This window comes from Misgurnus anguillicaudatus, chromosome 1 (genome assembly GCF_027580225.2).
Source record: "Misgurnus anguillicaudatus chromosome 1, ASM2758022v2, whole genome shotgun sequence".
Lineage (NCBI taxonomy): Eukaryota > Metazoa > Chordata > Actinopteri > Cypriniformes > Cobitidae > Misgurnus > Misgurnus anguillicaudatus.
Genome location: NC_073337.2, coordinates 26,616,360 through 26,631,434, shown reverse-complemented (window position 1 = coordinate 26,631,434; position 15,075 = coordinate 26,616,360). Strand labels below are relative to the sequence as shown.

General features: G+C 36.9%; 1 protein-coding gene across 1 annotated transcript; it reads right to left on the bottom strand.

The window, feature by feature from the left end:
• Window positions 1–11,957: 11,957 nt before the first annotated feature.
• Window positions 11,958–13,897, bottom strand: mgst1.1 (microsomal glutathione S-transferase 1.1). Its single transcript, XM_055191146.2, has 4 exons — window positions 13,781–13,897; window positions 13,182–13,318; window positions 13,005–13,099; window positions 11,958–12,928 (listed from the first exon to the last, which is right to left on the bottom strand). The coding sequence occupies exons 2-4, from the start codon at window positions 13,305–13,307 to the stop codon at window positions 12,682–12,684; spliced, it is 468 nt and encodes a 155-aa protein (XP_055047121.2). The 5' UTR covers window positions 13,308–13,318; window positions 13,781–13,897; the 3' UTR covers window positions 11,958–12,681.
• Window positions 13,898–15,075: the final 1,178 nt, after the last annotated feature.

Genomic DNA, 15,075 nt, shown 5'->3' with positions numbered 1-15,075 from the left:
CGCGTCTTGACTTAACATTGAAATCACTTGCGCTTCACGCCTCTACCGTGGTTGGTGTAAACGCAGCATTAGGTGAGGAAAAAAACATCTAAGTTTTAAAAGAAACTGGAATATAGAAAATGTTACTTGTTTTTCAAATAAAATTCACATTGATGTTAATGTATAGACATCTAAATCTTCTTGATTTAAAATTGTTGGAACTAGTGTTGTAGTCGAGTCCAGCTTGAGTGCAAGTCAAGACCGAGCCTAGATAAATCTGGATGTAGACTCGGTCTTGACTTGACGCTCAATGGACTCGCTGATGGTCTCGTGGGCAGCGCTCTATCAATATGATACAACTGCACCTTTGGTGACCCAGGTTTGATTCCCAGCCAAGTTCCTGCGCTGGTCCTATTTAACACCTTTCTCCACCCTGTAAGTCAAATATCTACACGGTGCTGTCAGGTAAAAAGTTTAAAGAAATAACTTTAAAACCAACTTCTGAACGCATTTCCTTTACTTTCCTTTAATGCACCATCAACATTGAAATCAATGGGCTCTCTGATGCAGCGTGAATTCGTATTGTATGCGCACTAAAGAATTTTAAGTGCTTCCTTGCAGAGAACCTAAATCATTTGAATCTTTTTCCACTGTAGCACTACAAGGACTCTGATGTGATGTGTGTTTGCCCAATGGGGTCATGAAACAAGTGTACTGAAGGTCTGCTGCATATACTGAAAAATTAACTGAATAGGTCCACAGAAAACTGTGGTAAGAATCAATATACTTTAATCCATACAGCAATATTGCCAAACAAATCAAATCTATCCAACCCCTGCTTAAAATGTTGACAAATGTTAACTTCGCACTTATTTTCAGAGGAGCCATGACCTGGTGGTTAACGTGCTTTAAATGAATAACTTAAGGTAACTTAAATTCATGTCTGGCTTGTGTCATGTTCGATGCTAGTCCTGTCTTTTCTCTGGATTATGTGTAATTCTTTCACTATTATTTTATTAACAAAAAGGGAATACATAGAAAACTCACCAATAGGATATGACACTTGACTGAAATGTTTCTCAAGATTTTTTTCTTTTTTTAATCTCAAAATATATGCCTAAAAGTTCTGTAGATAAAATATTATTGTGCCAAAATATAAATTTCTTTCATTAGAAAACTACAATTTCATATAAAAATATATGAAGAGTTTAGATGCAAAAGCCGCTAAACGCGACCATCATTAAAAATTAGATAATAATATTGATTGAAATCTTTTCCCGCGTTTTATACGTTTATCAAATACTTTCGCTTCAAATCTGGCTTCAGACCATTCAGAAGTACTGCTTTGTATTCATTAAAGGGGACATTTCACAAGACTTTTTTAAGATGTCAAATAAATCTTTGGTGTCCCCAAAGTACGTTTTAGCTCAAAATATCATATAGATAATTTATTATAACATGTTAAAATTGCCACTTTGTATGTGTGAGCAAATATATGCCGTTTTGAGTGTGTCCTTTAAAATGCAAATTAGTTGATGGCTGTGGCATGGTTGGATAGTGCAGATTAAGGGGCAATATTATCCCCTTCTGACATCACAGGGGGAGCCAAATTTCAATGACTTTTTTTATGCCTGTAGAGAATGGTTTACCAAAACTTAGTTACTGGGTTGATCTTTTTCACATTTTCTATGTTGATAGAAACACTGAGGACCCATATAGCAATTAAACATAAAAAAAATCAGATTTTCATGATATGTCCCCTTTAAACGCCATTCCAAGAATTGTATGAACAACGGCGCGCATATGGGTCAGATTGAAGAGGGTTTACAGAATATATTAAGATTAGATGTCTTCAAGGGTCCACTTAGATTGGACCAGAAACCTAAGTGGGTTCAGGTCTAAATGTTTCACGTGTGCCTCAGACACAGGTCAAGTATAATATTAATGCCCTCCGGTAATTTAAAATGAATGTGTTTTTGCGGTAATCTGTAATTCCGCTCTTATCCACTAGACTTTTTTTACCCAATTTATAAAAAACTTTAAATTAAAAAAAAATTTAAACCGATCTCTAACAAATTCCTTTTTACAAAAATGCAATTATTTCAGCTTTTTAATCAAAATTTGGTCTTTTTGAAGAAACTTAAGGGGGTTGCACACCGGACGCGCAGCTCAGCACCACGTCCAGTCATGTCTAGGACAATTCGGAGGTATCGTACACTGGAAATGCACATTAAAAAGCGCAAGCTTAGTCAGATAGCGTCTACTTCAAAATGCAAAATATACGTTAGCAGCCAATGTTAATCGTTAATTTGGGGCAAATATGATGTTATTTAATGTTAAACTATGCTCTGTAGCGCAACAGGGATTTGAGCAACTTCCTGAGTCAAAGCTGGGCCTGTCCGCGGCGGTGTGCGTATACTCACAGAAAACAACGTGTTCGATTTTTTTAGAACGGCGCGGCGCTGTGCGGTGCTGAGCTGCGTGTCTGGTGTGGGACCCCCTTTACACATACTGTATCTGAGAAGTGATAAAAAGAGAACTGACTAAACATTCGTTCAGATGGACATCCAGAATAACAGACATTAAACATGATTGCGTTTAAATAAGATGAAGTATGCTAATGCTAAAGTAATTGCCACACGTGACAAATACATCATGTGTTGACTACATTTCTATTACACGCCAAATCCCACCAGGCCCCACGGGTCTCCAGCAAACCTTTCTGACCTCCCACTGCAGCAAAAGTGAAACTGCCCACTCCCTCGAGATTTGCGTTGGGTCTCACAGGTCCCGTGGGAGCCCAAACCCAATGCAATCCAATGCAACATCTTGGCGATAGATTTTCATTAAGCCAGACCTGTCAATCAATTTTGAATACACACTGCAAGCGGTTACCTTAGTGTCGTCATTAGAACATATATGAAACTAAAATGGACCAGGGGGCCAAATTGGTTGTGAGGCCACCGGGGTTTCTTTCTGCCTGACTGGTGCGTGTGGGTTAACATCTTAGTCCAGTTGGGTTAGAAAAAAATGCTACTTGGTCGAGTTAGACTCGGTCTAATATTGTCGGGTTTGTCTCGGAACGGGTCTTTTTTGAAAAAAAAATATTTAAGCATGCCGGGTTCAGGTAAAAGGTGATTCGGGTCATTTCAGGCCGGGTACATTTCTTTGGACCTGAGAAGACCTCTAATAATAATATTGACCAAATTTAGAGCCTTTATCCAGAAAAGACAGTAAAGATTGACTGAAGAGAGACTGGGAAACGACAGATCAAATTCAAACTTGGGTCCCTTTGTAAGTACTTGGACTTGAATACAACACAAATGTGGCAGCCACATGAAACACAGCGCCCCCTATGTGTGTTCAGTTTCTTGATTTTTTATGTTTTCATTCAGACTTTCATCAATTGCAATGTTTCTAGTTGAATCTTTAGTGATTTTGCAACTTTTTACAACATCTCATCCATACAGAGATGTTTAAAGGGGACACTTCACAAAAATTTTTAAGATATAAAATAAATCTTTGGTTTTCCCAGAGTATGTATGTGACGTTCAAGCTCAAAATACCATAAAGATAATTTATTATAACACATTAAAATTGCCACTTTGTAGGTGTAAGCAAAAATATGCAGTTTTTGGGGTGTGTCCTTTTAAATGCAAATGAGTCGATCTATGCTCTAAATTACAGTGCTGTGGTTGGATAGTGCAGATTAAAGGGCGGTATTATCCCCTTCTGACATCACAAGGGGAGCCAAATTTCAATTACATATATTTTCACATGCTTGTAAAGAATGGTTTACCAAAACTAAGTTACTGGGTTATTATTTTTCACATTTTCTAGGTTGATAGAAGCACTGGGGACCCAATTATAGCAATTAAAAGGCAGATTATCATGATATGTCCCCTGCAATTGGCTAAAATCAAGATGACATCAACTGACACACAGCCATGGGACTTTTTTGAGGGTGATAAGAGGCTCCAAACAGTGATGACTGGCTTTCAGCAGACTCTATTCTCTGCCTCATCAATGTTTCAGACCCGCGTAATGAAGTTGAATGTCTTCATGTCTCCACACAGCTGTTATCATGTGTCTCACATACGTGCCCACACACACACACATGGCAAAGTAAAGATGAATTATGGCAACACCCCCACCAGACTTATTCAGAGGTGACAAACATAAATTATGTTAATAGAATGAAATAAAAAACACTTTATTCCAAAGGTTTCAGTACTTTGAAATGTCAGGATGATCTAGTACGTTACCTGCAGAGAACTCAGAAGCTTAAGTCGGAGCGCTAAAATATTAAAACGAGAAATTTGCGCGCTCTCCCGAGGTGCTGGAAAGGTGTGAAAAATGAAGAAGGTAAAAGCGTGTCTCCCAGGTGGAGTTTTTCCATTCATTAATTGATCCGAATATAGCTGGACGGTATATTGTAGATACAGAAACTTATTTAACCGTGCTTTCACGCGAACAATTGCCATTAGCCTGTTTTTGTCCTGTTGCCTCAGTAAAGTGCTTAGTCAATGTTATCAAAATACCAAATTATAATTATCGTCCAAATGAGGCGTTTGATTTAAAAGAAGTTGATTAACTCCCCGGGTTATTACACTTGGGAGGCTATCTGGCGAGAAGCTCTCAGGAAATGCCGTTTTCTTCTATTATTTCCATAGATGAAAAACACGGAGGACGTTTGCATCCAAATTGGAAGAGGTCCCACTGCTACCTTACCTATAATGTGTAGGGAGCCAGGAAGCTAAGCAGCTAAATTAACCCGAGATAGGAGATTAATTGAACATTTCCATTGTTGCCATGGCAAACTGCCAATTGATTGGCCTTTCAACGCCTGATCCCTTCTTCTTCATTGTTGGCTCCTCAGGACACCGCGTGTATTTTCGTTAGATGATAATGTGGAGCGCGAGAGGAACGGGAGGTGAACGTTAGGCAAGAGGGAGGGCGCCGAAGCATTTGGTCGTGTTGTTCAATTACAGAGGCCGGGAGGATAAATCAATATCATTTAAATTGCTTATGGTAATCACCCACGATCCAATCACTAAGATCAGCATAGGATATCTGCTGACCCCAGCCAAGTCTAACAGTCCCAATACTCCAAATCTCCTATTGAAACCCATGTAAAGGTCACGCTTGCCACTGCTTTGAGTAGATTGGGTCAGGGCGTTACCTTACTGACAGTTATTGTGCCATTCAAGAATGTGATGCGAGTAAGGCCTTGTTCACGCTACAATGCACACCGTTGGTTTCTGGTTGCAAAATTATGGGAATTTTCAAGACTGGAAACTTTCCATGGGAATAAAATGGGAATTAAAAATATTGCAGAGTTGCCTCAAAACAGGGAACTAAAATGTAGTTAAAAATATCTTGTAGCATAATTTCATTAGACTTTTTTAAGATGTCAAATAAATCTTTGGTGTCCCCAAAGTAAGTATGTGAAGTTTTAGCACAAAATATCATATAGATAATTTATTATAGCATGTTAAGATTGCCACATAGGTGTGAGCAAAAATGTGTCTTTTTTATGCAAATGAGCTGATCTCCGTACTAAACGGCAGTGCTGTGGTTGGATAGTATAGATTAAGGTGCGATATTATCCCCCTAATGACATCACAAGGGGAGCTAAATTTCAATTATCTTTTTTTTCACATGCTTGCAGAGAATGGTTTACCAAAACTACGTTACTGGGTTGTTATTTTTCACATTTTCTAGGTTAATAGAAGCACTGGAGACTAAAATATAGCACTTAAACATTGAAAAGGTCAGATTTTCATGAAATGTCCCCTTAAAACCACAAGGATTAATGCAATTTCAGTTGAATTTCTACCCTGCACAATGAGCTCAAGGACTACATCAAATCAAGTAAGTTTTGATAATAAAACTTGGATAAATACATTTGATCTATGATATTATAGTTTAACTAGCAAATCCTAAAATGTGGATTTAAAAAATATCTAAAAATTCTTCAATGAAGATGCTTTTTCTTGATGAGCAAAACAACCCAAGAAAACAAGTCTAGATTTTAGACCAAAACATCAAATTTAAGTGATTTTGTGCATAAAACAAGCAAAAAAATCTGCCAATGGGGTAAGCAAAAAATCTTGAACATTTTTCTTAAACACTAAATTCAAGAAAAATTTCCTTACCCCATTGGCAGATTTTTTGCTTGTTTTATGCACAAAATCACTTATTTTTTGTCTTAAAACTAGACGTATTGTCTTGGGTCATTTTGCTCATCAAGAAAATTTAAGAATTTTTAGATATTTTTACTGAAAACAAGACAAAAATACTAAGAATTTTTTTCTTGAAAATCATTTTTTTTGCAGTCTAGCTAGCTAGCTAGCTAGCCAGAAAATCCGATATCAAGTTTATTACGTGTATTACAAGCATAACGTGTTTATTATACTTTTGTGTTACTGAATAAAATAATCAATTACAGTTCTACTTACAATTAAATCAACCAAGACGTCATTTTTAACATTTGTATTACCTTGCATGCATGTCTGCTTATAACCAAACAAAATTTTTATTTATGTTTCTATATGATATAATCTATATTAATTTCCCTAAATATCCAAATAATTCCCATAAATTCCAGTTAGGTTTCATATTAAGTTCCCACGGAAACTTTCCGGCCCTTTGCAATCCTAGTTGTGCAACAAAACTACGACTCTAAATAAATGTAAAATCTACATAAATGTAAAATCTACAGTAAGTTACTGGCAGCTAGTTGCCAGTAATACTGTAATTTCTACAGAATTTTTTACAGTGTACCAAAAATAAAATGCGCACAAATTCTCGTAAGATCAGGCCGGTTTACTCAATCTAACAACTAAATGCTGGGCTGTTTCAACCCATGATGGGTAAAATATGAACAAACCCAACCATTGATTTTATTTAAATAAAAAATTTGACCCAACCAAGGGTTGACAAAACCAACCATAGGTTAATTTAAACCAATTAGTTGGGTTGATCCATATTATACTCAACCACATGTTGTCATTTTTTAAGTGTAAATATTAGAAATTAATCCTGTAGTCAGAAATGATTTTTGGACCATGCTCAAATTTAGCATTTTGGTGCAATCCAAAGTGGAAGTTTGGTGAAAGATGTGTGACCAATAGATGAACGATACATCACATCACTGAATCGCACAATCCTATTTTATATAATAACAACAAAAGCATAACGAACGGTGCGTGGAAGAAACCATAGACTGTAAAAAAAGATGGACGACGCCGTTCGCTCTCTTCCATTGGTGAAAAGTGAAGCCGTCAGTGTCCCGATACGGCACTGACATTTTGGGTCTTGAGTCTGCGCAGTAGCGATTTCGGGACCAGTCCTGCGCAGTAGTGAGCAAGTAAAGCCGCGAATATTGCGCATATCACAGCTGTGAATCATGACGTGACACCACCGTTTTTATAGCATTAAATAACTATAAACAAACTTATTTTAAAAACAAACACTTGAATTTACATCAGCGTGATAAAAACTACAGTAAATGACAGAACCTTTGGGAAAAAAATTATTGAAGTGTAATTAAATTGTTTAGTTGGTCTCAAGTCCCATTGAATAACATGGGGGAGGCGGGGTTTATGACCTATACTACTGAGCTATACACGGTTGCAAGAAACCATGATGTGTAAATAAATATATACAAATGGCTGTGCATTGAAGTTTTGCATGTTTAAAGTCTAGTGTGTCTGAGGCATAAAATATATTTTTCAAACAAGTTTGCGCTATTATTTTAAATTATTTATCGCAAAGGATTGTGTTGATAAATACACTATTCAATGTGTTTTTACAAATAATATAAAATAAATGAGTTTGTGCTGCGATGATACTAAAATGACGCTACGAATTGTTTTAAATCACAGATGCCAGATAAAGCACCACTTTATAAATGACTTTTGGCCCACAAAGGCCATCAATTAGGTCATATGTTGAGATAAATACACTGAAATCTTGGAGTCCACATAGGGCATCTGCTTCAGTGACCATTTCGGGCAGATTTATTTGGCCGTTTCGACGAGTTTCCCCCCACATGAGATAATATGACTTTTTGTGTATAAATGGCACTGACATGTGTAAAAAGAAAATGAAAAGCTCACACAATTGCACAGTAATGGGGTTCAGTGAAGACGAAGGGCAGCAATCCGAAAGGCATTAGTTAGTCCCTATTATGTTGGCCATCCACTGAAGTCTGATCTCGAACGCTTGATCCTGACCTGGGATTTTTACTGTATCGACGTGATTACGTGTGACCTCCGGGCCTACAATTACTTCACATAAACTCACAAGCCATTACGTGCGCGAGGACGGAAAACAAGTCACGAGGCCACGTGTTCGCGTTCTGACCTATTTCAACATTACTTTCTGTGAATGACAAAGAGGAGATCGGTGTCCGCATTACCTTAATGTAACCGTGGCTTGATGTTCAAAAATGCTCTAAAAATGTCGAGTCCAGCAGATATGCTCGGTTCTGGATTGCAAGGCTCAAACTCAAATTGATTTATATTGCGGCGCGTCGCCTACAAGTCGGATCCCGACTAAGCGTTCATTAATTTTTCAAGACCCGTGGAGCCATTGTGGGATATAAATCTCAGCTAAACCTTGATACTGGTCCACGGCGTGACTTTGAAGTGCCGCCTAATTAAGCGCCTGTACAGTTAACAAGCCTTACAATACGGCCGAGAGAAGATCTGAGAAATATATGATTTCTTCTGTTATATAGAAACCGTGTGGGAAGAATGGAGCAAAGGTGCAAGCATCTGTCTATCGGTCGGTGTTGGTGCAGATGGCACTGATATTCAAGCATGTCGGTTTTCTCGAATGTTTACGAACCCTTACGGGTCTTTGAGATATAGGTTTACAAGGCTCTTTAAAGCTTCGAGCATCAGGCCGGACCCAAACAGAACCGAACCGGCGGAGTGGCCTATGTGGGCGGATCAGTTATTATTGATCACACACCAAGGTTTTGCTGCATTTCATCTGGCCAGCTGGTAAAATGCTTTGCTTGACTGAAATATTACACACCCTGAAGCTGGGCACAGACCCAAAACAAATGAGAAAAAGGCTATACGGGGCATATGCATGGCCAGCCATGGCGACCTTGGGGGAAAAGCTTGTGCTAAAAAATGAAACAGGAAGGGTGCTGTAAACTGTCACCTTTAACCTCTAACAGGGAGATGACAGACAGTACTTTAGGGTGATATGGGTTTTAATTTTAAATTAATTGCACATCGATCTAATCACTGGTGTAAGATAAAGTAGTGCTTTAAACAAACATACAGCCATGGAAAAAATTTAGGCACCACTCCAGTTTTGACATTAATCATCATTTCTAGATGTATTGTGACCATTTCAGTCCTTTTCAACAAAAGCAAACTTTGGGAGTAAAATAAAGTCACCCAACAGCAAATGTAAAAGACTGAGAGCATGACAAGACCCATGAATTTTTTTTAATTTTCATAAAATACATGTAAAACAGTAGTATCTTGTTATTGAAAAATGAATTTGAACTTGTTTGTAGTATTGAAGATCGGATCGGATCTTTTTTTGTTATTATTTTGACCATGTTTTTCCCCATTTCAATGTTCAGTAAATAAATGCAAATAAAATAATAAATAATAAAAAAAAAATTTATTAAGAATTTGGCAGAAATGTTGTCGGTGGTTGACAGAATGAAACAAAAATTATAATTTTACTTAATATATATTCATAACACTATATCCTAGTATAAATCTACAAAAATGTTGACTTTGCTGCGTCCGAAATCGCCTACTTCCATACTATATAGTAGGCGAAAAGCACTACTTTGTACGTTAGTATTAACAACGACAGTGGGGCTTCTGGCCTTAGTCAAACGAGTTTCTGTTTCTGTTTTAAAGATCAGACGGGGGCCCCATACATATATTCGCCCTGGGCCCACAAATTTGCTAAATCCTCAACTATGGGTAATATACTTATGCCGCAATAGTTAGCCTGTCTGGAACCGAGCTGACTTAAACCACATCACTGTGTGACACTTGCATTAAATGTGAACGGCCCCTACGCTAATAGGATTTTGTTTCTCTCTCCCTCTCTCGTCATCGATCCCGAAAACGATGAGACAAACAGACCCAGTTCCGGTAAATGTGAAGGTCGGAACATCCCTGATTTACTAGCCGTCCTTCAACGTGATGCCCAGCTGATGCCTGACCAATGACCACCGGCAGAACCCGCTTAATCTCCTTACTCATTTACATATATACAGTATATATATATATATATATATATATATTCCAAGGGTTTTTATCCTCCTAGGACTTTTTTTCTCCCGGCTAAAAAAAGTACAGGTTTTTTTCTCCTAGGGGGTTTTCCAACCCATAGAGTCAGCCTTCATTAGCTTAACTTAGCACCCTCTTCTATACGTTACATTAGTAATATGCTCACTTATAATGTTGATTCGTAACCGCAGCAAATTCTGCTGTTTATGCTATCTGTATTATGTTGTGCTATCTGTCGATTTTTCTGTGTTTTTCCTTGCTACAATTAATGTAAAGCTGCTTTGAAACAATTACCAATTGTAAAAAGCGCTATATAAATAAAATTGAATTGAATAGGTGGTTTTGGACGCAGCGTCTATATCATTGGAAAGCTCTAAAGGGATGTGCACACCGAAGCATTTACGCCAGCGACTGGTGTATGTTATTAATTATTTCCATTGGAAGCGCGCCGTTTTCTTTTCACGCTGAGCACCTGCGTTTTTTCCATGCTGTGCGCCAAGAGTTGAAATATATTCAATATATTTAAGTGAAAAGCTCAGCTCGTCAATGTCAGTTCTCACTCGGCCATCCAATCACAGTGGAGGAGGGGCAGAAAAAAATAACAACAACCAACGGCGCATCGTTCAACGACTGATAAACAAAGCAGAAGTATGATAACACTAAAGCCATTAGCTGAAAAAAGCTGGCAGTCACCTGGCTTTTCAGCCGTGTTTAAAAGCTTTGGTGTGCACAACCCCTTAGAATGTAGTTTTTATATTTAAAAACGTTTTAGCTGTTATAATAATGCAGTGACAGTAATTTATTAATTTGTGACAAGAGCATGCAGCAAACCGTTGACACCTAGTGGCTGTTGTTGGTAAAACCACAAAAGTGTGACATAAACTTCATTTTTTGTGATTTTAACTTGAAATTTGTATCACAACTACTTAAAACTTAAATTTTGTAGCATTTCTGGGATAAAAAAAATATTTTTATAATTTTATGTATACTATATTGAATTATATTTATTTATTACAATAAATGTAAACTGCTATAACAATTTTTTTATTCATAATTTTCAACTCCAATAAAATTATTTTAATTGTCTTTTTAAAACAAGACCAAGATTAGGCTTGTAGACCATTTATAGTTATATTTATTTGAAGATGCACATCTCTCTCTCTCTCTCTCTTTCTTTCTCTCTCTCTCACACACACACACACACACACACACAAACTTAAAAAGGGGGGTGACCCTTTGGTCTTTTTTGAGAAATGGTCTATTTTTTCTGTGGCTGTATTTGATGCATTTTCCACATACCTTAGTTTTACTTTAGGCCATAATGTCAGGTTTTGAGTTCTCAGGATTTTTTTGCTACTTTGAGCATGCAATGCACATTTTCATGTCAAACAATCCAACCCCTATATAAAAAATAAACTTATTTTCAGTCTTTGAAAGACTGAAGTTGCATAGGGTCAGTGATTATGTTTTAAAGATTTCGTTAAATATCTGTATGTGTGTGTTGTGTTGACTCATGAATAAAGTCAGATTGTTTTGTGAATACTTACCAAAGCTGTATCAGGGACACCAATGAGCTTGGGTGTACTACTAGACAAACATGAACATTACATCAGTACATTACAGCTTTCAGTTAGCGCCCTCTAGTGGGTAAAGCATGAACTGTTATGCACATTTGAATATAAAATCTTTGCAATCAGCTGTCAGAAATGTTTAAACTTTATTTAATCCTTAAACCTCTTTCACAAGATTTTATGTCAATTTGCAATCACCTCAGTATATTTTCATCTGTCCGTCATCTAAACACATGTAGTACCTTTACATACAAGTAACTACACTAGTCGACATTTGAAGTGGATCAAAAAAGTCACAAGAATGGTTATTGTTCATCATTTTAAGACAACTTTTAGGAAACCACTTCAAATGTTGTAATTTTTAGTTAGTTATGGGGGCCAAACTTAAAAGACAACCAAACACTGTTGTTTAGTGTCTTATAGGGCAGTTTCCCAGACAGGGTTTAGATTAATCCAGGCCTTAGTTATATTAGGACATTTAAGTAGTTTTTACAAACAAACCTTACAAAAAATAAGCATCTTGAGACAAAACAATGGCACTGATATACGTTAAGATACGTCAGTACAAGGTGTTTATAAATTAAGGCAGAACAAACATGCATTTTAGTCTGGGACTAGAATAAGCCCTGTCCAGGAAACTGCCCAATAATGTTAAATAAGTAACAGAAACCCAAATTGTCTTGATGTGCATGGAAAAAGTTTCAATTATTTAGCAGTGAAAACTGTATTTCACTTTTGATATACACCTAAAGGCTTAAAAAAACTTAATAAATGACACGCATGCAGCATTTCAAGCCATTCAAGTCATGTTTCAGCGTGAGACTGCCCTAAAAGTTTCCAAGTGCTAGCTATCAAAGGAAAAGTGCAGTAGTGAGGACCCTGTGGGCCATGGAGAAGGTTGTGAACAATCCCACAATCCACGCCAGAGCTCTACTGGGCTGGGGAAGAGACATCAGGTAAGCCACCGTGTGGATGAACCGTGAACCCACAAACACCCTAAAGTGCAACAGAGCCGAGGAGAGATCCGGACCCGTGAGAGCGTACAGAAGACCGATTACCACGAAGGGAACGATGTTCTCCAGGTCGTTCTGATGACATCTGTTATTAAAAAGCACAGGCAGAGCATCAGTGCCTGAATCGGTAGTCCAGTTAACAGTTTATATGCTTACAGTACCTTCGCACTCGTTCGACATCTGGATCCACCCTGACAAACTTCTTCCTGTCTTCTGTGATTTTGACCAAGCCGGTGTCCTCCAAGTTTGCAAAGACCTTTACAGAAAAGAAGTAGATTCATTAAACCTATTCATTCATTTGGGATTTGAAAAATATTCAATCTTATTTTTTACAATACCTTTTTTGTTAAGCGAAAGTAAGAAGTTATGGGGCTCATCAGCATCATTTTGAGGATGACTATGGTTGCATAAGTAGAGAAGGCCAGGAAGACCTCGGTGTCAATCATGTGAACGACATCTGCCATCTTTATTTAAACTGCAATGAGAACAAATGATCAACAAGGTAAACGGTGAGCAGGGTTAATAAAACAAAATGAAATTTGTTTTAACTCTACAAGCTCTTTGTATTATTTGTAAAGGAGAACAATATGTATTTGGTTTGATCACAACTGAAACGATTTCATGTTTAGATGCATCATTATAAACATAATTTGTATATACACATGGACTTGGTGATCCCCTCTATGAAAATAAACCATGGTTTTATTATAGTAAAAGTGTGGATTTCTCCAAATATCATAGGTAGCCGAAACTATGGCTACTGTATGGTTAGTTTTCGTAAGAGCTAACGCAAATGACGCCCCAAGCGGTATTTGTGGAATGCCAAAAATGTCGGAAACCTGCATGTTTTAAAAGAATACGCATAAACAAAACACAAATACAATATAAGTGAACTTGTGAAATATAACAGAAAATATTTCCGGATGCGTTTGCTTACCTTTCAGCAGCCACGCGACCAGTTCAGTAACAGACAACTCCAGAACTTACGTGAGGTGGTGGGCGTGTCACTTTCTGCTTACGTAATAAGTAACGATAAATAACCACATTGATTTATAACTTTAAGGAAAAAAAAACATTTATAAAACGTATACATTTTTATTAAACTTATAAGTAAAATAAAAACGATTTATAACTTATAAGGAAAAAAAAACGATTTATAAAACGTATAAGAAAAACAAAAACGCTTTATAACTTTCCCATATTTCCATCTGCTTTGCACTATTTATGTTTTGTTTTATTGATTACATTTTATACTTGTATGTAAAGACGTTTTGGTGTTGTTGTTTTATATTTTATACCTGTAAATAAACTTATATTTTAAACTACACTTAAAAATATACGTTTTAATATAAGTTTTTTATTTAAAATGAAAAAAGATGTGACAAACTGACTTAAAAAATCTATGGGGAACCAAAAATGTCTCTTTGATTACTATTTATTAATATTTTTTGTCTAATTTTGTCATTATATATATTTTTTTCTCTGTAGCTTAGCAGAAACATCTTTTCCCTTCATAATGACTAATAGATGCTGCTATGTTGAGCATGTGAAATAAAAATGTTTTGTAATGCCCTGCATTAATGTATTTTTTAACCTGATACATACCCACAATTAACCATGGTTTTACTACAGTTAAACATGGTTAGCCTACCCTACTGAAAAATCCAGCAAAGACCAGCAAAAGCTGGTAGCTGGCTCCAGCTGATTTAAGGTGGCAGGAGCTGGTCCAGGCTGGTCCTACCAGCCTGGCAAAGCTGGTCAAGCTGGTGGGGCAGCTGGTCTTCCACTCTGACCAGCTAAGTCCAGCTAGACCAGCTTAAAAAGTGACCAAAACACAGCTAGACCAGCTTGCTACACCAGCAATACCAGCTAAAACCAAGCTGGAAGACCAGCTAAAACCAGCCAAAACCAGCTCACCATCCCATGCTGGTCCCAGCTGGATTTTTCAGCAGGGTACTGTAGTAAAACCATGGTTACCACAAAATAAACATGGTTTTGTAAGCCATAGTTTATAATAACCATAGGTAAACTGTAGTAAAACCATGGTTACCACAAAATAAACATGGTTTTGTAAGCCATAGTTTATAATAACCATAGGTAAACTGTAGTAAAACCATGGTTTTGCTTATAGTAATCAATACACAAAAAAAACATAGTTACTACATTTTTACCAATTTTCGTAAGGGTAAATAATTGCAAGTCATGTTAGAAAATTTAAGAAATGACTATATG

Excerpts from the sequence above, each read along its gene's own strand:
- mgst1.1 (XM_055191146.2), bottom strand. The coding sequence starts at position 13,307 with ATGGCAGATGTCGTTCACATGATTGACACCGAGGTCTTCCTGGCCTTC. Across the intron at positions 13,100-13,181 it reads ACTTTCGCTTAACAAAAAAG|GTCTTTGCAAACTTGGAGGA; the intron begins GTATTGTAAAAA and ends TTTTCTGTAAAG. Across the intron at positions 12,929-13,004 it reads GATGTCGAACGAGTGCGAAG|ATGTCATCAGAACGACCTGG; the intron begins GTACTGTAAGCA and ends TTTTAATAACAG.